This window comes from Myotis daubentonii, chromosome 6 (assembly GCF_963259705.1).
Source record: "Myotis daubentonii chromosome 6, mMyoDau2.1, whole genome shotgun sequence".
NCBI lineage: Eukaryota > Metazoa > Chordata > Mammalia > Chiroptera > Vespertilionidae > Myotis > Myotis daubentonii.
In genome coordinates this window covers 23,644,486-23,669,819 of record NC_081845.1, presented here as the reverse complement: position 1 = coordinate 23,669,819, position 25,334 = coordinate 23,644,486, and the positions used below count along the sequence as shown (strand labels likewise).

At 45.4% G+C, this 25,334-nt stretch overlaps 2 protein-coding genes across 2 annotated transcripts; both read left to right on the top strand.

Moving 5' to 3' along the window:
* The first annotated feature begins 1,194 nt into the window (after window positions 1–1,194).
* Window positions 1,195–25,066, top strand: ALDH8A1 (aldehyde dehydrogenase 8 family member A1). The gene is made up of 7 exons (XM_059700395.1): window positions 1,195–1,401; window positions 6,865–7,012; window positions 8,383–8,538; window positions 10,031–10,180; window positions 12,886–13,142; window positions 14,268–14,429; window positions 23,867–25,066. Exons 1-7 carry the CDS (start codon window positions 1,264–1,266, stop codon window positions 24,317–24,319), a joined length of 1,464 nt encoding a protein of 487 aa, XP_059556378.1. The 5' UTR covers window positions 1,195–1,263; the 3' UTR covers window positions 24,320–25,066.
* LOC132236908 (zinc finger CCCH domain-containing protein 11A-like) lies at window positions 17,175–19,920 on the top strand. Its single transcript, XM_059700394.1, has one exon. It carries the CDS (start codon window positions 17,437–17,439, stop codon window positions 19,909–19,911), a length of 2,475 nt encoding a protein of 824 aa, XP_059556377.1. The 5' UTR covers window positions 17,175–17,436; the 3' UTR covers window positions 19,912–19,920.
* Window positions 25,067–25,334: the final 268 nt, after the last annotated feature.

Here is a 25,334-nt window from a genome sequence, read left to right as displayed (position 1 = left end):
AGATTTAGAAACAGCCTAAGTGCCCATCAGCAGATGAGTGGATTAGAAAACTGTGGTACTACACAATGGAATACTACGCTGCTGTAAAAAAGAAGGAATTGTTACCATTTGCAACAGCATGGAAGTACCTGGGGAGCATTTATGCTAAGTGAAATAAGCCAGTCAGAGAAAGATAAACATCACATGATCTCATTTGTGGAATATAATGAACATCATAAACTGATGAACAAAAATAGATAAAAAGACAAAGAAGCATCGAACAGGAATTTCTTGTATGTTATATGTACATCTCAGACAGAGTTTTGGTTTGTATCTTCATCTCTATGGCCACCTGGAAGATGGGCACTGCCTTTGCAGCCCTGGTGTCCGGATGGAGAGGAAGTGTAGAGAGAAGGCATCCAGGGTACAGAAGCCAGCCCATGAGCAATGGAAAAGAGAGTCTGTCCTTTTTTTTTTTTTTTTGGATAGGTATTCTTTTTTATTTGTTATTTATTTTTACTTCATTTTTCTTTCATCATTTATCCCCTTTATGCCCTCTTCCACCCCACCCCCACAATTACCTCACTGTTGTCCATGAGTTCTTTCTCTCTTTTTTCTTTGTTTTTCAGTCCCTCCATGCCTCCTGCCCCCTTCCGCCCTACCCCCCACCCTTACCAGAGATGTCTGCCTGCTCTCAGTCACCTCTGCAGGGTGAGGGCAGAGATGTAGTGAGGAAACAGCCCATGGTTTAGTGACAAAAAGATTAAAGTTCATTCTTGACCAACTTTGTATTCAGTCTTGGCCACATTAACCTCTCTGAAACTCAGTTTCTTCTACAAAGTTGGGGAGGAAATGACATTCACTTTATGGAAGGTTGCTGTGTGGAATAAATGAGTAAATTCCTTTGAAGACTTTGCTTCAGGGCCTAGCACTCCGTCAACGTTTGAGCCATGTATAGCTTGTAGTGTGAGCCCAATACTATGATACACACAGACGCCTTTTGAGAATTTTAAAGGACCATGAACACATAAGCTGATATTAGTTTAACATTGTTACCCACTTCTCACCATGTACTGGAAGTCTGTGAAGTATTTGATGACGCCCTTCCCTCAGAGTCTGGAGACTGGAATCCTGTCTGAGAGTGGCCGGTCACCTCCCCTTTCCCTGATTGGCAGATGAAGTCCTGGCTGGACAGGAGGAGGAGACTAGCTCAGCTGTGAGGGAACGCGGTGCGGGTAACCTGGCTGCACAACCGTCAGGGGGAAAGGCAGGAGTTTGCTCACTATGGCTGGAACAAAGACACTTCTGGTGCTGGAAAACTTCATAGGTGGAAAATTCTTACCTTGTAACTCTTACATAGATTCTTATGATCCGTCCACAGGAGAGGTGTACAGCAGGGTGCCAGACAGTGGAAAGGAAGAGGTGAGTGTGTTCCCTTAGGAAAGACTGAAGTGGTCTGAACAGGTCGGTGAATTATGTGTAAATTCAATTCTAGAAGCAAAAGACTGAAATGATCTTAATTATGTTGGCGAATTATGTGTAACTTCATTTTCTAGAAGTAAAAGATTGAAATGGTCTCAATATGTCTCAATATGTCAGTGAATTATGTGTAACTGATTTTCTAGAAGCAATGGGGGTGGAGTGGGGTATGGGGGGGTGGGGAAAGGTTAAACTTTAGCAGAAGGCAGACTTTAGTTCTAGAAAGATTTACTTTGTAACTGGACATGTATGGTACATGGAGCAAATCTCAGGTTAATTATATGTTAGAAGCAAATCATTAATCTAGGCCAGTGGTCGGCAAACTGCAGCTCGCGAGCCACATGCGGGTCTTTGGCCCCTTGAGTGTGGCTCTTCCACAAAATACTAACTTCTGCGCATGGGCCACGAAGTTTCAATCGCACTGTACCTGCGCGCCCGCATGTGGTATTTTGTGGAAGAGCCACACTCAAGGGGCCAAAGAGCTGCATGTGGTTCGCGAGCTGCAGTTTGCCGACCACTGATCTAGGCCATCTAAGACACAGACACAAGTCTCAGGGATTCCTAAATAGGGGTCTAGTAAAAAGTATTGTTCAAAAAAGTTGTCAGTATTACGTGCTCCCTTTCTCTACCGAGTGTTGCTTAAACTTACCAGTATATCCATGGCTTTCTAAAAAGCGTGTTACTTTACTAAAACACAAAATTAGAAAACCCAGGCATTTATTTTAGACTAGGGGCCCAGTGCATGAATTCGTGCACCTTGAAAGGAACTGTGGGCAACCAGGCTATGGTGGGCACAAGGGTGGGTCTCGGCCCATCCTCCACGCCCCCCCCCCGGCCCCTCCTGCCACAGCCCCTGGTCCCCTTTCTCCTGGCAGCCCTGCTCCTGCCGCGGCAGCTCCCATGCGCTGATGGTGCTGGCCCTGCTCACACCCACTGACAGTGCGGAGCAATTGGTGCCCACGCCAGCAGTGGGTGCGAGTGGCGGCTGCTGCCCTGATCACCCCTCAGGAGCAGGGGGAGTGGAGCAGGGCAGGCAGCTGCCCACTGCACCCACTTATGGTGCCGAGTGATTGAGATCGGCGCCAAGCACCGGCAGCAAGTTTGAGTGGCAGCTCCAGCACTGGCTGCGGGTGTGAGCAGGGCTGGCGCCAGCAGCAGGTGTGAGCGGGGCCGGTGCCAGAAGCAGGTGCGAGTGCCGGTTTGGACTGTGACGCTCTGGAGCAAAGAATTTTCAGGAACCACCAGAGGCTCACCCTAATGACAGCAACCGGTGCCCTGCCATGGTCTGGCGCCCCTGCTCACCTGCTCCACCATCCCACTGCGCCCCATGCCTACCATGTTCTGCACATACCCCCTGGTGGTCAGCACACGTCATAGCAGCCAGTTGTTCGGTTGTTCTGGTTGCTCCGCCATTCTATTTGCATATTAGCCTTTTATTTTGTAGGATTATCCTCTAATACTTCTTCAAAATATCTAGTAAAATAAAACTGACCATTTCAATGGTGAAATTAAAAATCAAATTTCCTTTTCTAGAGTTAAATTTAACAGCATCCTTTTTCTTAAGAACTTTGTGTTACACACATTAATATTTTTAGTGATGCAGAATTAATTTTATTGGAAGAATTTTATAAAATATTTGAAATATATTTCATCAGTTATTGCACTGAGAATGTAAATATATCTGGGGTGATGTATGCATACTCATCTAATGCCTAGTGGATGCTAAATTATTTATTTTTATTTTATTTATTTCCATCACCATTTATCCCCCATAAATATATTTTTTAAGGTACAAAAAACTAGATTATTTAAAGATAATGGTAACCTTAATATGTAGCATTATATGCAAGGTTTTTGAAAGAACTAGCTATTATTTTTCTATTGTTAATAATATTTTAAATCTGTCTTGCATTAAAAAGAAGCTTATCTTTGTGGATTAAAGTTTGAAAATATTGACTAATGCTGGTTAAACTGTACCCACACTTTTGTTTGCTTCTAATGACTTTGGATAGATGTGGGAAATTCATCCTTGTGTTCTCCAATCCTCCTCATCTTAGCATGTTTTCCAAAGGGAAGTTAAAAATGAAAAATATGACAAATTCAGTTGAAATATTTTTTGCAGCTAATGCTCATGCATTTTCAAGTTATGGCTGTACCTACTAGTAGAGGATCAAATATTTTGGATTTCCTAGCAATCTACCATGCAAATATTCTATTTAGTCCCATAAATCCTTCCCCCACCCCCCCACCCCCCCGGTTTGAAATATATGGTCATCATGCAAGCTACATGCCCAACTTCCCCAAAAGTCACTCACAGAGAGAGCAGCTAGTGCTGCTCACAGTGGCTCCCATTTATTCAGTTTTTGAGATAAACTTTGCATCCCCTAAGCCCCTTAGTATACAGTGTCCCAAATAGGAGTCATAACCTACAAACTGGACTCTGTCATCATCCTTATATTACAGAGCACGGTATGCTAACACTCTCATCTCTGCTGTTTGGGCTTCGACGGCAGTCTCTCTCTCTCTGCCTTATAGCATTGCAGTCAGAAGCACAGACTGGAGTCAGGCAGCCTGGCTTAGAAGATGAGATGTACCACTTAGTATCTATGGTCTTGACCTTGAGTTGAACCTCCTTTTGCCTCCGCCTCCTTATTTATGAATTGGGGATAATCATATCTACTTCACAGTGGTGTTCTGAGAATTAAACCGACTGACTTATGTAAAACTCTTAGTGTGTGGCATATATTAAAGCTTTCTAAGTATTAGCTTTTGCTAATATTGTATACTATAGGCCCGGTGCATGAAATTTGTGCACAGGGGTGGGGGTCCCTTAGCCTGGTCTGCACCCTCTCCAATCGGGGACCCCTCAGGGGATCTCCGACTGCCTCTCACAGTGCAGGACTGCTGGCTCCTAACCGCTCACCTGCCTGCCTGCTTAATTGCCCCTAACCCTCTGCCTGTCTGCCTGATTGCCCCTAACCACCTCTGCCTGACTGCTTGATCACCCCTAACTGCTCCCCTACCAGCCTGATCACCCTTAACCACCTCTGCCTCACCCTGCACCCAGGACCCAGGATTCCCTCCTCCAGATGGTCGCAGGCACCCGGGACCTGGGCTGGCTTTGCCCAGGATGGCCACAGTCATAGGAGACGGTGAGTGGGTGGCTTGTGCCTCTCCTGGGCCACAGGCATAGCTACTGGTGCCCAGGACCACGGGACAGGCGGCTTGTCACTTTCCTGGGCCACAGCCTGGCTGGTCCCCAAACCTCTCTCCCCAGTGTTGAGTGTCTGAGCCATTATGGCGTGATGGCATGAGGGCGTGGTGACCATTTGCATATTAGCACTTTATTATATAGGATAGTAGATGAGTATGCATTCTATATTAAATGGACACAAGATATGTGGCATTAAACAATTTAGAAAACATTACTGGAACTGAGTTTTCTGCTTCTCAAAAAGATTAGAGTTTTATATTGACAAATGTAGGAAGATTAGAATTTTACATTACTGTACGAATGAACTCTCCTCTGTTGCCTTGGCAACAGGATGTCCATGAGCCTGCATCTGTGGTGGAGATCACTAAGGCCCACATGTCTCCCTTCATCCTGTCTGCAGGTCCATATTAGAGATTCAGTTTTTGAGGTGAAACCATTATCTTTCCAGACATTTTATACCTTACCTCAGCTCATCTGAAAGTGACTTTGTTCACATAAAGAAAACAGGAGAAAAGTGAGATCAGGTTTTCGGTAAGAGGGCCTAAGTGCCGGTGGTGGAATTGTCAGGTCATGTGATATAAGAAATAAGCTGTGGCATTGGGAAGCCTGTGAAGAGGATTCTGGGGCTGAGCCTGTGGGTCCAGTGGCGGGGAAGGCTATGATCTATACCAGCTGTGGGCAAACTACGGCCCGCAGGCCGAATCCGGCCCATTTGAAATGAATAAAACTATTGAAAAAAAAGACCGTACCCTTTTATGTAATGATGTTTACTTTGAATTTATATTAGTTCACACAAACACTCCATCCATGCTTTTGTTCCGGCTCTCCGGTCCAGTTTAAGAACCCATTGTGGCCCTCAAGCCAAAAAGTTTGCCCAGCCCTGATCTATACTAATAATAGAAGAATATGCAAATTGTAGGGGGCGCTGTCACAGTAACAGTAACAACCAGCAGGCTGCGTGGGGTGACCAAGCCAGCAGGGGGGTTAGTGAGGGACAACCAAAGGACTGAACAGCAGGCTGCATGGGGCGACCAGGCTGGCGGGGGGAGGGGAGGGCAGTTAGGGGTGACCAGGCTGTCAGGCAGAGGCAGTTAAGGGTGATCAGGTAGGCAAGTGAGCAGTTAGGAGCCAGTGGTCCCAGATTATAAGAGGGATGTTGGATTGGAGAGAGTGTAGGCTGGGCTGAGGGGACCCCCCCACTCCCAGACACAAATTTCGTGCACCGGGCCTCTAGTTATAAAAGTTGGTCATGCATGTGAGAGAGGAGAGGGCAACATAATCTATGGATTTGCTATCTTAGACATTGCCTATGAGAGGAGAAAGGCAGCAGGTGGCCTGAAAATTTATTCTGCCTTGCACATACCTTCCCACACACTATTTCCTTTTGGATTTAGCTCCAAAACTGGGTTCCCAAGCTCTCTGTTCCACTACAGATACCGTTCTCTCCTAAAGAGGCCTCTTCCACTGGGCAGAGACAGGCAGGGAGCAAGGACCAGGGCCGGTTGTTATGCCATAGCAGGCCGGCTCGTGGTCTTGGCAGCCACGAAGATCTGGGTTTGAATCCTGACTCTGCCAGTTATTGGCTGTGTGGCCGCTGGCAAGTTACTTGAGCTCTCTGTGCTTCAGTGTTTTTCATCTAAATGGGCAAAGCAATACTCATGTTGCAGAATTTTAGAAGGGGTTAAATGAAATAATTTGTGTAATAGTACTTAGCAGATTTCCTTATATATAAAAATTAGTCAAAAAAATTACCAACATGACTGGTCATTCCAAATGGGGTGACAGTGATTTCAAACAAAATTTTAGACTTTATCAGATATGTCCGAGCTGGATTAAGAGTTTAGAGATTCTGTGCTTCTCAACTAAGTTTCCCCTCTCACACGATATTTTAAAAGTCTATATTTTGAAATGACTGAAAATGTGCATCTGTTAAAATTCAAACAGCTTCTTTCTAATGATCTGATTGCCACATTCTGGACACGGTGCTCGAAATGGAGCATTTTTCTTTGTTTTTGTGGTGCCCCTGCTTTGCTGGTCACATCAGCAACACCTTGTGGGTAAATCAGCACCGGGAATATTCGGAATTAGGCAGGAAATCATCGTGGCGTGTATGGGTTCTGGATTCCTGCCATCCCCGAGAGCAACAACAGTCGTAAGGCTTAAGGCGACCCTCTCCCGTTTGCTCCTCAAAGGTCGAGGCTGCGGTGGAGGCTGCCAGAGCCGCCTTCCCCGGCTGGTCGGCCAGGAGCCCGCAGGAGCGCTCGCAGGTGCTGCACCGCCTGGCGGACCTGCTGGAACAGTCGCTGGAGGAGCTGGCTCAGGCCGAATCCAAGGACCAAGGTGAGCGCGGGCGCAGCTGCGGGGCTGTCTGCCGGGCCTTTCCCTCTTCCGCCCTCGCGCTAGCAGAGCCGGGGGTCGAGGGCAGCTGTCTCTTACTAAATGCTTCATGGAGAGTGCAACCTATTCCTCAGAGGCTGGACAAGGATTCTTCCTGAACTGTCATCGCCGGAACTGGGCCCGCTCTCCACCTTACCCCTCCTGGGACCATCAGGCCAGGCGCCCCGGCTTCTCCTGGCGGAGGGAGAGGGGGAAGCAAAACCGCCCAAGGCCTCTGGGGGCGGAGGCGCCTCCTTCTCGCGGCCAAAGCGAGTCCCGGTGGCGGAACCCAACCAAGTTCAAGGGGCAGGGAAATAAATACACTCTGTTTGGTGGAAGGAACTGCAAACACGCCTGTCAAAGGGCACTGATCTGGGGAGGGAGGAAGCACTAGGGTTGATCACGTGATCTTCCACCAATTCCAAGAGGCGAATTATGAAGCACAGGTCATTTGAAGAACAGTTCACAGTCCAGTTACTTAGAAAGCCACCTATGATACCACTCTCCCACTTCCAACACAATTGTCCCAATTTTTTACCTGCTTCCCAGAAGTCGGGGTAATGGAGTAAGTGCCTGTAGATCTTTGCAATGATATCTATTGGGAAAGTCAATGGTTTACAGTCACGTGCGTGCTGTAAACCAGCCTGCAGTTAGGGAGCAGCCTGACTCCAAGGGTTTAAGGAAGAAAATGTTTCCCGCTGGAGCTCCCGGCACCGCCGTGTCCCTGCATCTCTAAGGGAAACGAAGCAACGCTCCAGGCAAGTGTAGGTTTCTGGTTTGTTCAACCCGGAGCTAGGATGCGTGTGGGGCACGTGATGGGCGATCAAGTGCCCACAGCTGCAGCGCCAGGGGTTTCCTTCCGTAGTTCTGCCACGTGCCCATCTCAATGACCCCTCCCCGTGTTGGGGGGACATTTAATATACATCACGTGTTTATCAAAGTGGTTTTTGTAATATGCAAAGAAAGCTATCTTTACACCCACGATTCCAGCTCCCTCTTTGTGACATGTACAAAGCTTGCGATTTTGAAAGAGCTGGTGTGGGTGAAGTGTTAGCATCTGGCAAATTGATGATGACAGCTCTGAACTGTTCAGTCCACAAAGCAAAGATCATTTGACTCAATTTACCTCCCCCCACCTCACCTTATTACCTCCTATCTAATTATTTCACGGTTTTATTAAACCATGACCGATGCTTTGTGTATTTAGTGAATGTCTGTCCCAGGCTAGTAGGAACGGAGGCTACTGCAGTGTGAGCGGGGTATGTGAGTGATACTGTCTCTCCTGTCCATGGTGAAATACACCGACTGTGCTTTCTGTTGTTGACTTTTTACAGGGAAAACCATTACCCTGGCAAGAACCATGGACATTCCCCGGTCTGTACAGAACTTCCGGTTCTTCGCCTCCACCATCCTGCACCACACCTCGGAGTGCACCCAGATGGACCACATGGGCTGTCTGCACTACACCGTGCGGGCCCCTGTGGGGATCGGTAGGTGCTCTTCCAGGAAAGCCTGGACCACGATTGCACAGAGAGCAGCTCAGTCAGTTCTGTAGAATTGATTTAAAGGGACAGACTAAGGCAAAGGAAAGGCTTCTTCTACTGTGACTGAAATACAATTTTGGCCTTAAAAATCGATTTCTGGTTTATTTTCTTTGTGTGAAAGTCTCTACTTATTCCTGGAAGATTGTTCTTGGGAAATCACAGGTAAAAGAATGATGCTGAGAGGAAATTCACAAAGGAGGATTTTTGTAACAAAAAAAAAGTCTATTTCCAGAAAGTAGATTAAGAGCATGGTCTAGATGTGTGTGGGGCAAGTTACATAACATGTGTGTGCTGCAGTATTCTTATCTGAAAGAATAGTTTGATTTTTGTCTTTATATATTTTATATGAATTAAATAAATTAGTAAGTGTAGAACATTCAGAACAGTGCCAGGTTACATGGTAAATAAGCTTTGCCTGAATTATCTACTTTCCTCATTCATTTCTTTGCTTCCTGCCCTTTGAAGACCCTTAAATATCTGCAATGACTGAAAATTTCCACTAGATGTCACTATTTCATCTGAGAAAACCCCCACTGTTAATATTTTACCAGTTATGTTTTATGACAGGATAAAAGAATATGTTAAAAGGAAAGAAAATGGGACATCTTACCAATTTGATTATTTGAAACCTTTGGAAATGGTATTTCCAAGGCATTATGAAAAATTCAGACCTCCTAAGAAGTATACTAATACATTATGCTGCAAAAATATTATCTCCTAAAGCAAAGAGTTTTCAATGGGAAATGTAATAACATAAACTATGTTTATATACATTTATAGCACAGATTTGAAGGCAGATTATAAATCAGGTGACTTCGTTTTTATTTTTGCTTGTTTCATGGTTGGGAGGCTGGGCAGTTTCATACAATCACATGAAGATATATTCTAGTTGTTGGTTCTGTTACTTAAAGAGAAAACCTATCTGATCAGGATACAGGTGAGAACTTAGAGAAACTTTTTTAATGCAAAAATCCTCTGGCGATCTAAGATGGATTTCACAACCTCAGAACCTCTTTGCTCTTATTTTATAAATAATTCTAAAAAGCTTGAATTTTATGTCTCCATCCAATAAACTCTGAAGAAATGGTAGCTGGACAGTTTAATGATGAGGAGGGAGAGATTTAGACACATGTAAAGATGAGTCCATAAATCTCAAAACTCATCACATTATGAAACTGTTTAGCCCCAACTTTATACAACTGTTGTTCATTAATATAATTGTAAGTTATCAAGAAAAGACTGAACTGTATCGATTTATAGTTTTCTAAGGCACAGTTGTTGGTAATACATTTTAGAACGATTTCCCAGAAGTTGGCTACAGATAAGCAAAGTTGGGGGTTTTAAGAGCTTAGGTTCCGTGCAGCATGCGGGAGAACCCCGTGGGGCGGTCTGCCCTGAGGGGCATGTCATTGTTGGCACTGCTTCTGCTCTCGGTTAGCTGGTCTGATCAGTCCCTGGAATTTGCCACTCTACTTGCTGACCTGGAAGATCGCTCCGGCCATTGCTGCCGGCAACACTGTGATCGCCAAGCCCAGCGAGATGACTTCAGTGACTGCATGGATGATGTGCAAACTCCTGGATAAAGCAGGTAATCAGGTGTCAGCGTTTGAGGGAGGATTGGCTTGGGGGCTGCCCACTGTGTAGGCTTTAGCCCCCTGAGGGTCACTGACATTTGGAAAGTGATTTTGGACAGAAACCTACTAAACAGCAAAACAGATTCCACTGACATCATTGGTTTTTGTCTCCCTGTTCCTTTTCTGAGAAATTCCCTGCATCATGGGGCATGCTCACAGGGCTTCCTCTATTCAACTCTCGAACGTGCCACTGCAGGACAGTTCCTCCCTGCAGGCTCAGCTGGCAGCAAAGGGCACATGATAGGAAGGCAAGGACAGGCTTCGAGAGCCCCAGGGAGCCAGATGCCAGCCTGCTCCAGGGGCTGTGCTTGATAGTCAATTTAAATCTGATGTTGGAACCACAAGTTAATCTTGATGAAAATAAGAGTACTACTAGGCACTTCTCTGGTTTGTATAGCTATAGCATACCTGCTAGAAACAGCCCATTTTCAAGAGATTTGAAATACATCCCTCTGTTTCCCCTGCATTGGGAATCACTACTCAGGCACTGATATAATCTGGCTTCGTGCCCCCTTTTTGCTAATATTGCAATGACCACATTCAGGGTGGGTTTCTGGTTTAGTTATGGGGTGTTCAGCCTGACACTGCACCAGGGTTGGAAGGTAGCAGTCAGGGTTGCCTGTCTTGTACTCCACGAGAAGGCCCCTCACTGTCAGGTCCCTCCGCTCGTGTTTCCATGGCCTGGGTAGGAATGATGGGTGGGTGGCAGGGAGGGGCTGTCTTTCTGGCTCTCTTGGTCTCTGCTGTGCGTGCTTCCTTCAAGGAGGAGGTACTACTGGGCTCACCTGTGTCCACGGAGTGGATGTTTGGAAAAAGTCCATTTCTCTCTCCTGGTTGTGTTTTCTCTCGAAGCAAAAACGTACACATTGGCTCCCAGGAAAGTTGAGTCAGTTCTTTAAGATTTAGATGACGGGCTAAAGCATGCCTGTTTAGGGAAGAGCACTGGCCTATGACCTTGTTCAGCTGCCCATTCCCCTTGTATCCTACCGAGGAATGAGGCCTCCCAGCCTAGGTCTTTGGGATCACGTCTGTGGATGCCCCAGGCCTCTGGAGGGGGTGTGATGTGAATGTGCCTGGCTCTCTCGTGTTCCAGAATGTGCCATCCCTCCCTTACACAGGGATCAGGTTCTCATCCCCTTCTTTACAAAATAGAGTCCACCCTCTCATGCCCCCTCTTGCCAATGGTGGGACACTTGTTTTTGTTTTCCTCCCATCAGCCACAGGGAGGAATTCTCCCCCAAGCATCTTCTTTGCCCCAACCCAGGGCCCAGCTGCTGTCACATGGTGCCTGGCTTGGGGCTTGCCCTCACCTGTCAGAGATATATGATCCAGAAAACTGACTTCTATGCTAGCTTTCAACATGTGCACATTGAGTGTAGAGGAGCTCACCTGAATGGGGCCTCGGTTGTGGCCTCAAGGTGATTGGGCTAAGGCTGTGGCTCTATGCGAAGATGTTTTGGATGATAATGAATCATCAATGTAACATTATTATTTATGCTTTAAAAGCATATCCTTGAAGAGAATGTTCTAACCCAAAAAATTATGTTTCTGTTGAGAGAATGTCTAATGTGGAGCAAGGGGAAAATACCAGGAGCTGGAAGTAGTTCAAAATCCTCATACACTGGAGACTTCTGTCCCTGATGTACGTCAAGCCTGAAGAAACAGAGGGAACAAACTCAGCTGCCTCCAGGCAACCCTAAGGGCCCCCAGGACACAACACAATGGCACACAGATTTTCTCTCTGGACACGTTGAAGTCAAGGGCCATTTCTAATTCGGATAATGTACATTTAGATAAGCATCCATTTACTTAACAATTATTTCCTAACAATGCTGCCTCCCTAATAGAAGTGTTAGGGGACCTAAAGAAGGTAAATCCCTTACAGCAATGACTGACCCGCAGTAAGCACATAGTAAATGAGAATCAACACTTAATGGTATTAATCCTCTGTGGCAAACTAGGCTGTGTGCAGGAGGTACATACAATGGAGAGCAAGACACAAGTACTATTCTGCTCTTAGCTAGTGTACCTTCTAGTGGTGGGTAGGGAATAAGCAGGTAAGCATAAGTAAATACATGCAGACACAGGGCAGTGGATCTCCTGATAGAAAAGACTGGACCGGGGCTTCTAATTTTGGGTGTTCTTGGTACTTTAAGTCAGACCTAGATTGTAGCGACACATTTATATCACGCGGCTCAGGAGCTTCAACCCAAAACTTACCTTCCTGGGGTGGGGAGAGCCGCCTTCACTCCCCTGGACCTAGATAGTCAACATCTTCCCTGGATTTTGCAGCACTCGCACTCCCCTCTACTTGACATTTTCACACTGCACTGTGACTCCTGGATGCCAGCTTGGAGAAGGGATCTCCTCCCTCACAGGGCTTGACCTACCTGAGGAGTCTCTGCATCCTCAGCCTCGGAGGCCTCGTCAGTTTTATGGAATGAATTATGTAGAATGTTGTACCCTGCATTTTCTGGGGCAAAGCATCTGGAGAAATTCCGCCCAGGGTGTATGCTAGGCAGAGGTGATACTGTAGTTCTTGCTTTACTATTAAACTAGAGGTAGCCTTGAGTTCATGCCCACCTATTGGACTTCCGAGGAGAATCTCCATGCAACATACCGAGAATACTTACTGTAACTGCTACTGTTTCCCATCCAGGTGTTCCACCAGGTGTGGTAAATATTGTGTTCGGAACAGGGCCCAGGGTAGGCGAGGCCCTGGTGTCCCATCCAGAGGTGCCCCTCATCTCCTTCACCGGGAGCCAGCCCACAGCCGAGCGGATCACACAGCTGAGTGCTCCCCACTGCAAGAGGCTCTCCCTGGAGCTGGGGGGCAAGAACCCTGCCATCATCTTCGAGGATGCCAACCTGGAGGAGTGTGTTCCAACCACGGTCAGGTCCAGCTTTGCCAACCAGGCATGTCCCTGGGTTTTGGTTTGCTTGTTTGCTTGTTTGTTGGTTGGTTTTGAACTCAGCTGCCCCACCAAGTAGGATCTGTTTCATCACAATGCACAGCCAGGAGTGAGGAGGTCGATCCAGTGCTGTATCAGTGAAAGGAGAATCGGTACTTCGTGTTACTGCGTTGACCATCTGTTCAATCTTAGTGTCAATCTACAGCCTTGTAGAGTCACAGCTTCCGTTCAGCACATCCCTTTTCTTGAGTTACACCACTTTTATCAGGGAGCAGCCGTGGGCAGAATGATTGGTTTTTGCTGCTCCAAGCTTATCCATACTGGTATTCACCTAGTTCCCCAGACTCTTCTTGCTGTCTAGATGCCCTACCTCCAGTTAACCTTTTTCTCCTCCCGGAAGTCTCCCAAATGCATTCTCATCCTTAGAAATAAATACTAGAACCGGTCTAGAGCTGGTTTCTTACCTTAAAGTCACAGATGAGTTTCAGGGCAACTTTGCATCTCCTGACACCCTGTAGCAGGTATTTTCCTGGGGTCCATAGTTCTCATCAGGGTCTTCAAGGCCAGAGCATCCCAGAGGGTGAGGAGCACAGGATCAGATATCCTACACTGTAGGCTTCATGGAGAGGGCGACTGTGCCTGCTTCTGTGTGACATATCAGCTTCAACACCCAGGATAGTCCCTAGGAAGGAGCATAAATAGTGAATGATTTTCTCCAAAGCTGTGTTTTAAATTTTTTAAAATAAAAAAACAAAGACTTAAGCCAAAGAATTAGAACTTCCATAGAAGGAAAGATGAGTGGAATGAGATATATTTTTATTCAACCTAACTTGAATAATTTGCATAATCTTTTGAACCTTCACTTCTTTACCAGTAAATTATGGAAATTACAATAATTATGCCTTCCAATAGGGTTTTTGTGAAAAACCTTCTGTAGAATGATTCTTTTCATGATCATTATAATTGTAATTAATTCTCTCACAGAAATTCCTATAGAAAGTGACATATATATATATATATATATATATATATATATATATATATATATATCTCAGAGTGCAGCCTGATCTGTCCATGAAGGAGTGTGTCCTGCAGTCTTGTCATTTTCCTCATGTGTATTTCTTGGCAGGGTGAAATCTGCCTCTGCACCAGCAGGATCTTTGTCCAGAAGAGCATCTATAGTGAATTTTTAAAGAGGTTTCTAGAAGCTACCAGACTATGGAAAGTAGGCATTCCTTCCGACCCATCGGCCAGCATGGGAGCTCTGATAAGTAAAGCTCACTTGGAGAAAGTAAGTAAATCTCTGCCATGTATGTCACTGGAGAGAAGCTCAGTGCAAGGCACAGGACACACCCATGCTTTGGAATATTGTTAATTACTACCTTATTTTTAAACAGTTATAACCTGTGGGAAATTATCTCTGGATACAGAGTCTAAAAGTGTTGGATGTGAATAAACAAATGTAGTGCAGATTTAAAACAGCATCTGTGCGAAATGACTGCACTTGAGAAGTCAGCATGGAGATACCACCAGGAGAGTGAGAAGGCAATTTTCAAAGCGTAATGGTCAAAATTTCCAAAAGTAACTGTTCCCAGTGGAGAGGGTGCTGCCTCTGGCTTACAGCAGATAGGATTTTGTAATTTCCAGAACACCCAGTCCAAATTATGTGGTTTTTAGTTAGTGGAGTGACTAGTGGTGGCCTACGTGGGAGAAGCCATTAATGGTGTATGGGTGGTTTATGGGATTTTGATTTCTGAAGTCATTTTAATTTATTACCTGATGTGACTCTACCCAAAATAAGTCATAGGTTTTGGCACTGAAGGCTCTTGTCTTCAGCTGCAGTAACTAAGGCCCACCAAGGAAAATGTGCCTCCGTCATCAGTCGCTAAGGGGCAAAGCCGTTACTTAAGTTTGTAGAAATCTGTGGCACTGCACTGACTTGGCAGACATAGCACATTTTAACGTTGACCTTCACAATATTGTGAAGCACAGAGGCTCATAGGTGGGCAGGTAATGTCGCTTGATGGTCTCTTCTTCTTTTTTTTCTCAGTGAAATAGGAAGCAGGTGACGGGGAGAGAAGGTGTTGGGGATTTCAGGAGAGAGGAGAAGGTATGAAATAGTCTTGCAGATCAGGAGAGAGAATGGACTTTGAGATGATTGTGCTGTCAGCAGGCAGCTCCAAGGGCTCACTGAGGCCTGTGATCACTTATTTAAAGTGAGGCTAACCAACATGGCTGTTTTCTTCCAGTCGAATTCGCCTGCAAGATTACAGGTGCCTAGGCAGCAGTCCCCAGAGTGCGCATGGACTTATAGTTGAGGATGTTGCCCCCTCGTGGAATGAGGACTCACCAGGTGCATGAGGCTTCTTTGTCCTCGCTTGTCCAGCTGTTCTGGACACCTGGCCTCCGTGCCTGCCCACCCACACATGCAAATAACTGTTGCAAAACAAGCTAAGCATGCTCTGAACGCTTCCTATGGAGCATAAGTTAACTTCCAGAAGCATTTTTGCAGTAGGCTCAGGGGCTTGGTGCAGTCTGAAGTCCCCTTTGCAATTCACCACTCACCTGAAGTTTAAAGTTCTCTATATAGGAAATCAACAGAGAGACTTTTTTTTTTTTTCTATCATAGGCCATAATTTACCCAATAAAGGGAGATATATCAGTGAGGGAAATAAAAGTATTTGATTTTCCTGTGGGCTTTAACATAATACTTTTTAAAATATATTTTTATTTATTTCAGAGGGAAAGAAAAAGAGAGTGGGAGGTAGAAACATCAGTGATGAGAGAGAAACATTGATTGGCTTCCTCCTGCAATCCCCCCACTGGGGATCAAGCCAGCAACCCGGGCACATGCCCTTACTGGGAGTTGAACTGTGACCTCCTGGTTCATAGGTTGACACTCAACCATTGAACCACACCGGCTGGTCATAACATGATATTTCTGATGCTCAGCATGACCCTACTTGCCCACAGTGGCCTTTTCTTTAGGCTGCCTCATGGTTCTTCTGAGCTCCACCCAAGGCCCCCTGTAGGCATCTCTGCTCTCTGACAACAAACAGCTTCAGCCATAGGAGTTGCTCTTCCCCACATGGGCAATAGGCCCTCTTCAAAGCCAGCATCAGACCCTGTGGGTGCTCATTAGATGTCCCAGGATGCCGCTGGCAATCAAAAGGAGGTAACTTAAAACCTGGTTGTGCTGAGCTCACACGCTGTCCTTTTAAGAGGATCTTGTATCCATGCTGATGTTTCCAGATTAGCCAAGTCACTTTTAAACCTTGCTTTACTATCATGGTTATTTGATGACCTGTTATGTATGGTCATACCTCATCTTGTTCACAGTCAAGACTGCGTTTTTAAAGTGACCCAGGAGTCTGTCACCCATTACCACTGTCCTTATTACCTCTGTCACCTTTCCCCTCCCTCATTCTGCTGCTGCAGGCTAACCTCCCGATTCTTCCTGGAAAATATCAGGCCACTCCTTCTTGCCCTTCGCTCTTGCTGCCCATGCCCCATGGAATGTTCTTCCTGCAGAGATTTACTTGGCTTTCTCCTTAGATCAAATGGTACCTTCTGAATTAGAGCTTGCCTGCTCACCCTATATAAAGTCACACCTACCAGAACTTCCTCTGTCTCTTTGCAGCTTTATTTTTCTCCGTGACTCTTACTACCACCTGACATATAATGTATATTATTTATTCCTTTATTGACTATTTTTACTTGACTAGAGTGCAAGCTCCATGATCAGGTTCATTCACTGCTAGATCCTTACATCCCCAAAAAGTGCCTGGAACATAATAGGTGCATATTATTGTTGGACAAATGTTTGAATTAACACTACATCTTGTGGGAGAACCTGGCTAGGCTGCTGATCAACTGAAGGCTGCTGTCTCTGTGTCATTCCTTCTTCACCGACTCTGTCCACGCCTTTGGGAATCCCTGGACCTGCTGGGGCTCTACCCCGGCAGTGGTGGAGGGCAGCAGCCAACAAAGAAGAAAGACGTGGCAGCAAGCGGGAGCCGGCGATAGTGTCCTCGGTTCGATTTGGGGATATTGCCTGCCCAGAAATTTCCTGGAAAATTGACTAGTACTAAGTGCGTGAGAGATTGGAACTCAGTGAAGACACAGGTGTTCCTGTTGAGGGCAACCAGCTAATCATTACATTTTAAAGGCGATTTCTGTGATTGAGGTGTCTTTTGGAGGACTAAGTCCACTTCAAGAGGACTCGAAGCTGCTCCTCACCTTGAGAAAGCAGTGCCTTGTTTTCAAGAAGACATTCCTGATCTCAGGATCTACCCAGCATGCCTCATCAAGGAGAAGACTGCTATTTTTTCTTCTATTCTACATGTACCAAAGGTGACAGCTGTCCATTCCGTCACTGTGCAGCTGCACTAGGAAACGAAACTGTCTGCACATTCTGGCAAGAAGGACGCTGTTTTCGGCGGGTGTGCAGGTTTCGGCACATGGAGATTGATAAAAAACGGAGTGAGATTCCTTGTTATTGGGAAAATCAACCAGGGGGATGCCGAAAGCTAAACTGCGCCTTTCATCACAACAGAGGACGTTATGTGGATGGCCTTTTTCTACCTCCAAGCAAAACTGTGTTGCCCACTGTGCCTGAGTCACCAGAGGGGGAAGTGAAGGCTTCCCAGCTCACAGCTCAACAACACAAATTGTCTGTCCAGTCTGATCCCTCCCCTCAACTGCAAAGTGTGATGAAAGTAGGAAGTTCAGAACATTTTCCTACCCCCACACATCCGCCAGTTGTGATCAATGCTGCAGATGTTGATGAAGACGATGATGATGAAGACGATGATGATCAGTTTTCTGAGGAAGGTGATGAAACCAAAACACCAACCCTGCAACCAACTCCCAAAGTTCATAATGGATCACGAGGGGCTTCTGACCGGAAACCCGGGGTCAATTTAGAACGAGGTGAAAGTTTGAATATTGGATTGAAAACTCTTGAGGAAATTAAGTCAAAGAAAATGCAGGAAAAGTCCAAGATGCAAGGTGAAGGTTCTTCAGGAGTATCCAGTCTTTTACTCCAGCCTCAGCCCCTCCCCGGTCCCGAAAAAGAGAATGTCCGGACTGCGGTGAGGACAGGGACTCTCTCCAACAAACAAGGAGAAGAACCCTTGATAAGACTGAGCCTCACCGAGAGACTGGGGAAACGAAAACTTTCTGAAGGTGGTGACAGTGGTCCTCCACCTAAGCGTACCCTTGCACAGAGCCTAGGGAAGAAAGTGGATGCTTCAGACACTGACAAAACACCAAAGAGAGTTCGAGTTTCCAAGTCTCTAAAGGAACGAGTAGGTGTGTCAGCTGGTCAAAACAACGAGGAGGCAGCAGAGAGAGTTACTGACCTTGGCGAGATCCACATGAAGACATTAGCAGAAATCCTTCTGGAAAGAGCCAGTGAGAAACGCGGAGAATTGCAACCTAAACTCAAGGCAGGAGGCCCTTCGAAAGCTGATGATCCTACCTCAGGGGCAAGAAGCTCTTCCACCATTCGAATCAAAACCTTCTCTGAGGTCCTGGCTGAAAAGAAACACCGGCCGCAGGAAGCAGAGAGACAGAAAAGCAAAAAGAATGTCACCTGTGGCGAGTTAAAGAAGGACAGTGATACTAAAAAATCATCGGTTTTGGCACCACCGGTGGCCAACAAAGGACAATCAGAGGAGCCTGCAGGGAGAACAAAGTCTATGCAGGTGCATGTCAAGACGCTGGAGGAAATCAAACGGGAGAAGGCACTGAGGGTGCAGCAGAGCTCCAAGAGCAGCCCCAGCGCCCAGCCTCAGCCCGAGGCCACCCCGGTGCCGAGGGGGCTTTTCCGCATCACCGAAAAGTCAGGGATAAAAGAAGACAAGAAACCTCAAGAAGACAGTGAAGTTGCATGTCAGAGCAGTGTTGCTAGAATCCAGGCTAAAGAGGCTTCTGCACATGAGACAACGAGAGGGGGCATTCACATTCCAGTCAAGAAATGTGAGACCATGCGAGGAAAGCACATCCAGAAACAGCCAGCGAGGGGAACCTCGCAAGAGGAAAAGTCTGTCCTGCCATCCCCCTGGGGAGACAGAGAGGCGGGTCATGCCCCGCCAGCAGACCCGCCAGTGCTGGCCACTGCGCCGAGCATCACACGGAGCCTGAGCCTGAGCCTGAGCCTGACAAAGCGGCTTCCCACCGAGTCACCCCACAAGGCAGAGGTGGAAACCGCAGGGACTGGCGACTCGACATTGGATGCGAAGTGTGCGGCACAGACCTTGGAGGAAAGGGTCCAAGCGAAACCCAAAGCCAGTGTGAAGCCCTTAGTGGCTCAAGTGGTCTCTTCCCCCAAACTGGCCCCCAAGCGCAAGGCAGAGGACACCCACCCTGCTGTCATGGCAGCGGTGAAGCGGCTCCGCGCCAGCGGGGTCCGGCAGGAAAGCCCGGCCCCAAAAGCAGCCATGGCTCTGGTCCCGCTCATCTCTGAGGACACAGCGGGCACTCGGCCTGAGGCAGAGGGACCCAGAGACAGTCTTGTGCTGCCTCCAGCCCAATCCTCGTCAGAGCCCTCTCTGCCACAAGTATCCGGCCCTTCCTCATCCCGAATGGCCGCGAAAACTCGCCGACTCAGCACTGTTTCCACAGGACAGCCCCCCCTCTCTGTGGAGGATGGTTTGGAGAAACTCATATGGGAGATTTCAGGAGGCCAATTGGAAGCCGAGATCGACCTGGATCCTGGGACACACGAAGATGACCTTCTGCTTGAGCTCTCACAAATGATTGATAGCTGAAGGTGATAGTAGGACATTTCAAAAAAAAAAAACCAAACAAAAAACTCACGAAAGCCGAGGCCGGTTGGGCTCGGTGGATAGAGCGTCGGCCTGAGGGCTGAGGGCTCCCGGGTTCGATTCCGGTCAGGGGCATGTGCCTGGGTTGCGGACACATCCCCAGCGGGGGATGTGCAGGGGGCGGCTGATCGATGTTTCTCTCGCATCATGTTTCTAGCTCACTATCTCTCTCCCTTCCTCTCTGAAAAAAAAAAAAAAAAAAAAAAAAAAAAAAAAAAAAAAAACACTACATCTTGTGTATTAGTTATACCCCCAAACTTGAGGATTCCATTTTCCTTGAACACTTGAGCACAAGCATCTGGTATCACTGATCATTAAATCACAATAACAATAAAAAATCCATATAAACACACACAAGCCTTTGAGATTTTGCTTCAGACTCTCCTCTAACTCTTCATCTTTTCATTGGTTATTTCAGCTTATGTCACAGGCAACTTTAGAATTTAATTCTAGTTTCTTAAAAATCTTTGGAAAAATGTTGGTGTTCAACACCTCATTATTATACAAATCCAACTTCTTACCTGCCAACTAAGAATGTCAAAAATATGATCAGCTTATTTTCTAAATTCATTAGAGATTTTTACAGACTTACTACAAATAGGCAAGTGGACTGTTTTCTGTAAGTCCACATCCCCCTCCCCCGCAATGTTCTTGCTTTCTCAAGAACCAACTTATAAAAAGGTACCACAATTTTTCGATTATAATACATTTTAGTTGAAAACAACATATTTCTCCAAATTATCAAACTTTTGTTTCATTTTGTTTTTGGTGATTCCCAGTAATTTTAATTAACCCTAACATGAACATAGAGAATTTAGAAAGTTGTATCAAAATATTTAGTATACAATTTTCAAAAAAATTTCCAGAGTAAAACACACACTTTAAACTTTGTGTATTTGAGTGACTCCACAGAGAAGACCTTAAATTACCTTCTTTTCAGTATGTTGGTGGTTGGGGCCCAATGATAGTGATCCCCACGCATGGGCTGTCCTGGTGGATCCTAAGGACTTACCTGCTGCAGACTGAGAATGTATCGGGGGCAGGTGGGAGCTGAGGCCTCCTTTAGCATGTGTGTGTCCCCTTAGCACCTGTGCCCAGACAGGAGGAGTGTACCTCCTGCAGGTCTGGGTAACCCCAATCCCAGGTCCATCTCCTTCTACCTCAGCCCAGCTCCCCATGTGTGAGTTTCACCAAGTGAGCTAGTTCTCCTCTGAGTCCAGGCTAAGATACGAAGGGAGAGCCTGGTTTCCCCTCATTTCCTCCTCCTGGCCTTTTCAGATTGTGACTTTTCAGTTCAGTCTGCCAAACCACCTGGGATCAGGAGACAGGAGACACCTTTCCTTGTCTTTCGCCAAGAAAGCTCTGGAGGCTGTGTGCCAAGGAAGGTCTATCTGCCATCTTTGCATTCCTCATCTCCTCTTCTGCACTATGTCTATATCTTCTCCAAATCGAAATAGCCCTGCAGAGTCTGGGGTCTTTGTGTCCATCCTACCTCTGTGTGATTGTCATAATAGAATGGTGATGCAGTGACAGAAGAATCCAAGTAGGATGTGTAAAGGTTGTGTCGCAATGGCAAAGGGCTCAGAAACTCACAGAGACAGAGCATGCTCCTAAGTGGACATGTCATTTCCTAGGTTCCTAGTAGCTTCAGGGGATGCAAAGTAAATTGCGATGATTCTGTCCTCAAGGAATGAAGGAAAGTCTCCCTTGCCTATTTCAGACAGTTGCTTTTTCTTTCTATTTTTACCCTCCATAATCCTCCCCTACTTGTCTGTCTGGAGAATCTGGCTGTCTGCCTGCCTTCCCATTGATGCATGTAGCTAGTGAGATAGAATTCTCGAGTGTTTACAGGGAGGCTGGAGGAAGCCCAGAGCATGTTCACAGATGTATCTCCCAGTAGGACCAGGCTATGAGGCCCACTCTTAAAGTTCCCTATCTCCTTTGGCAGCTAAGCAAACTGACACACAGGGGGGACACCTCTGAAGTCTCTTAGCTGTAAGTGTCAGATCATGCATTCATTGTCATCTTCATCAACAGCAATGACCTCTGCTGGCATTCAAGAGACTTACTGTGCCCCAGACATTTTGCTAAATATTTTACATATATTATTTTATTTAATCCTATGAATAGGTGGCAGAATTAATCTTATTTTCAGATGATGAAACTGAGACATAGAGCATTTAAAACCCCTTAGCTAGTGAGTACTTTGAGCACAGTCAGGCTTCCAAGTCCACTCTTCTCTATGCTCTGATTTTATATGCAAAGCTACTAAGTACTAACAATTCTCTACTCAAGAAAAGTTTTTTAATAATAATTCATTACATTTCATAGCATATTAACAGTCCCAAGGTTGTTGCTTTTTTCAGATTTTACTGAAAATCTCAGTTCCTGAGCTGCTAGTATAGATATCATTCTAGAAAATAAATTCAGTTCAGTATGAGTCACCTTGTGCATTAAGTATTTTGATAAACCCACAATTTGAAACTAACACCTCTCTTCATATTTGATTGTCCCAAGAACTTCTAAGAGATAATCCTGTAATCCCATTTAGACATGACAATGTGAAGCCAGAACACACCTTGTACATGGAATTGTGACATATTTCCTGGCACTGCCTCCAGAATGTGCCACCAGGAACCCTGGCCTGGACTTCCTTCATTCACCCCAGAGGCAGCCTTTGACATCTTTTCATTAATGTGGGTGGGTTGTTTCAAAAGGAATGAGAGAGGAGGGAGAAGAGAAGTCCAAATCTATTCTAGTCTCTACCCACAAACTGGCCTGGGGGTTTTCTGGGAAGGCTTTGAGATCATCATGCCAGCTGGGGGAGGAGGTGTAGCAGAGGGGAGGATAAATTGAACCAAATGTTCTGTTTTTAAAACGTCTTTGACGTATGGCTTATTAAGTGTTCTACAAATTGAAGCCAAAAATAATAAGATAACACTACCTTTTTAATTTTTACATGGCAAATATATAGCTCTATTTTGAATATAGTTCTACAGTGGAGTTCTAATTCAATACTGGGACAGAATCCTCAGATGATAAATGATAAGTAGGAACCCAAAATGCCCCTTCAAAATTGACTCTGCCTTTGATGTACTAGTTGACTCTTGTTCTGTACTTTAAATTTTTGGGATTATTTTTATATTTCTCCTATGCTTATAATACCGCTCAGAGGCAGAATCATATGTCATTGTGACTTAAACATTTCCATATATAAATGTATATATCATTATTATAAGTCTACAACCATTATTAATAAATATCTGTCATCTCTAAGTCACTGGGTTAGCTTATTACATAACTTATTTTCCATTATAGTTACCTAGATATATTTCTGAATATAATCAGTAATTAGACTAGAAATTAGAAATTATTTGTTCTGGAAGCTCAGATATTGGAAGGATATCCTGGCCTTTAATTAAATCTTGTACACCATTCCACTTCACACTTTCTAGAATGGGCAGACATAGCTCCTCAAAAAGTGATAAAATATTCTTTTTGTGTATTCAATTACTGAATATGGCTGACTGTGAATTCTAGTGTTCCTGTTTATTAGTTTTATGAAATGCGTACCCTTTCTGAGGCTCAGTGACATCATCAGCAAGTAGAGGATAACAATACATTGCCAACAGACTTTTGAGAGGATATATGAAAAGCACTCATCTGACTGGCACTTAAACATTGAGTAAATTCCTCTCTCCTTTTCTGTATGAGGACTGAATGCCCAAGGGATGAGCACTTGTGCTCCTCAGGCTCAGCAGCTGAGTGATAAGATAATCGACCTTAGATTTCTCAGCAATGACCTCATACATCTTTCCTAGATGATTTCAAAATACTGAATTTTTTGTTGCTTTGTGTGAAGGGAAGATGTTACTAATCATGGTTTTCACCCACCCAGGTCCGAAGTTACATCAAGAAAGCTCGTGCTGAAGGGGCCCAGATCCTGTGTGGTGAGGGAGTGGACAAGTTGAGTCTTCCCCCCAGGAATCAGGGAGGCTATTTTATGCTTCCCACCGTGATAACCGACATTAAGGACGAGTCCTGCTGCATGAAGGAAGAGATATTTGGTCCTGTGACGTGTGTTGTCCCCTTTGATAGCGAAGAGGAAGTGATTAAAAGAGCCAATAGTGTCAAATATGGGCTGGCAGCGACCGTGTGGTCTAGCAACGTGGGGCGTGTCCACCGGGTGGCTAAGAAGTTGCAGTCAGGCTTGGTCTGGACCAATTGCTGGCTCATCAGGGAGCTGAACCTTCCTTTCGGGGGGATGAAGAGTTCTGGAGTAGGTAGAGAAGGAGCCAAGGACTCTTATGAATTCTTCACGGAAGTCAAAACCATCACCATTAAACACTGACCTTGCCAGTGGAGAAGTTGTGATGGTCAATGCCTGGCTACAGACAATCAGTGGTGCAATCTGGTGAATGGAAATAGTGGCAGAAATTCCAGCCAGGGCTTGACTCAGCTGAAGGTTATCTCTAGCTTATCTTCAGTAGTTAGTATTTTTACCTGTGTGGTGAAGAGATGCTGTCTATTTTAAAGGTGAAGAAAATCAATGTAATACTTCTGCTTGGGGAGACACAAAAAGGAAGCCAAAGAATTGTCCTCCTGTGTTGTGTGTTCATAGCATCTAAAAAAATCATTTTGATCCGATTCTTGGAAATTCACAGATAATCAGATTTTTTTTTTTTCATTTGCAAGTGAGTAGTTAAAAGAAAGCTACAAAGCCAAAGAGAAACAAATCACCACAATTTCCTACCTTTAGGGAGATTGTCAAGATGGTCTCCTACCCATCAGCCAGCAGCATGGCTAATTGTTAATTGACTGTCCTTCATTATGCAAGGGGACTGTGAATGTCAATGATAGACACAGCATGGGATTTGTCAGAGAAGGAACATATGGTATCTCCCAATAAATATATCTGAAAAATAACAACAACAAAAATAACATAACTATTACTTTTGGAGAAAACTTAGGACAAGAAGAAATTGATCCATTCCTACTATGGAGTCTAATCAATTCCAATTCTTAGTGTGTGCACCTAATGAGACTTAACAATTTACTAATCCTAACAGAAGCAATAAATGTTAAGCAATTTCAGTAACCAGTATGGCATATATCTTCTTTTTGAATTGTCCATTTATTCCTCCATATCCCCATCCTCATAGGAGTGTGGCCTTATACTAAGTAATAAAGGTATTTCTAGTGCTTTCTTTTCTAGACCCTCTGGTGATCAAGGAGAAACTTGTTTTGAGCACCTTCTATGTGCCAGGCACTGTGCTGTGAGGTTTATAGAGCTTAAAATAGCATGCTCAAGATTACACAAAAGGTATGAGCAGAGGTAGGTCTGACTCCAACGCCAGGGCTCTGAC

Coding starts and splice junctions, on each gene's coding strand:
- ALDH8A1 (XM_059700395.1), top strand. CDS start 1,264: ATGGCTGGAACAAAGACACTTCTGGTGCTGGAAAACTTCATAGGTGGA. Junction 8,539..10,030: donor GCGGGCCCCTGTGGGGATCG/GTAGGTGCTCTT, acceptor GCTCTCGGTTAG/CTGGTCTGATCAGTCCCTGG. Junction 10,181..12,885: donor CAAACTCCTGGATAAAGCAG/GTAATCAGGTGT, acceptor TTTCCCATCCAG/GTGTTCCACCAGGTGTGGTA.
- LOC132236908 (XM_059700394.1), top strand. CDS start 17,437: ATGCCTCATCAAGGAGAAGACTGCTATTTTTTCTTCTATTCTACATGT.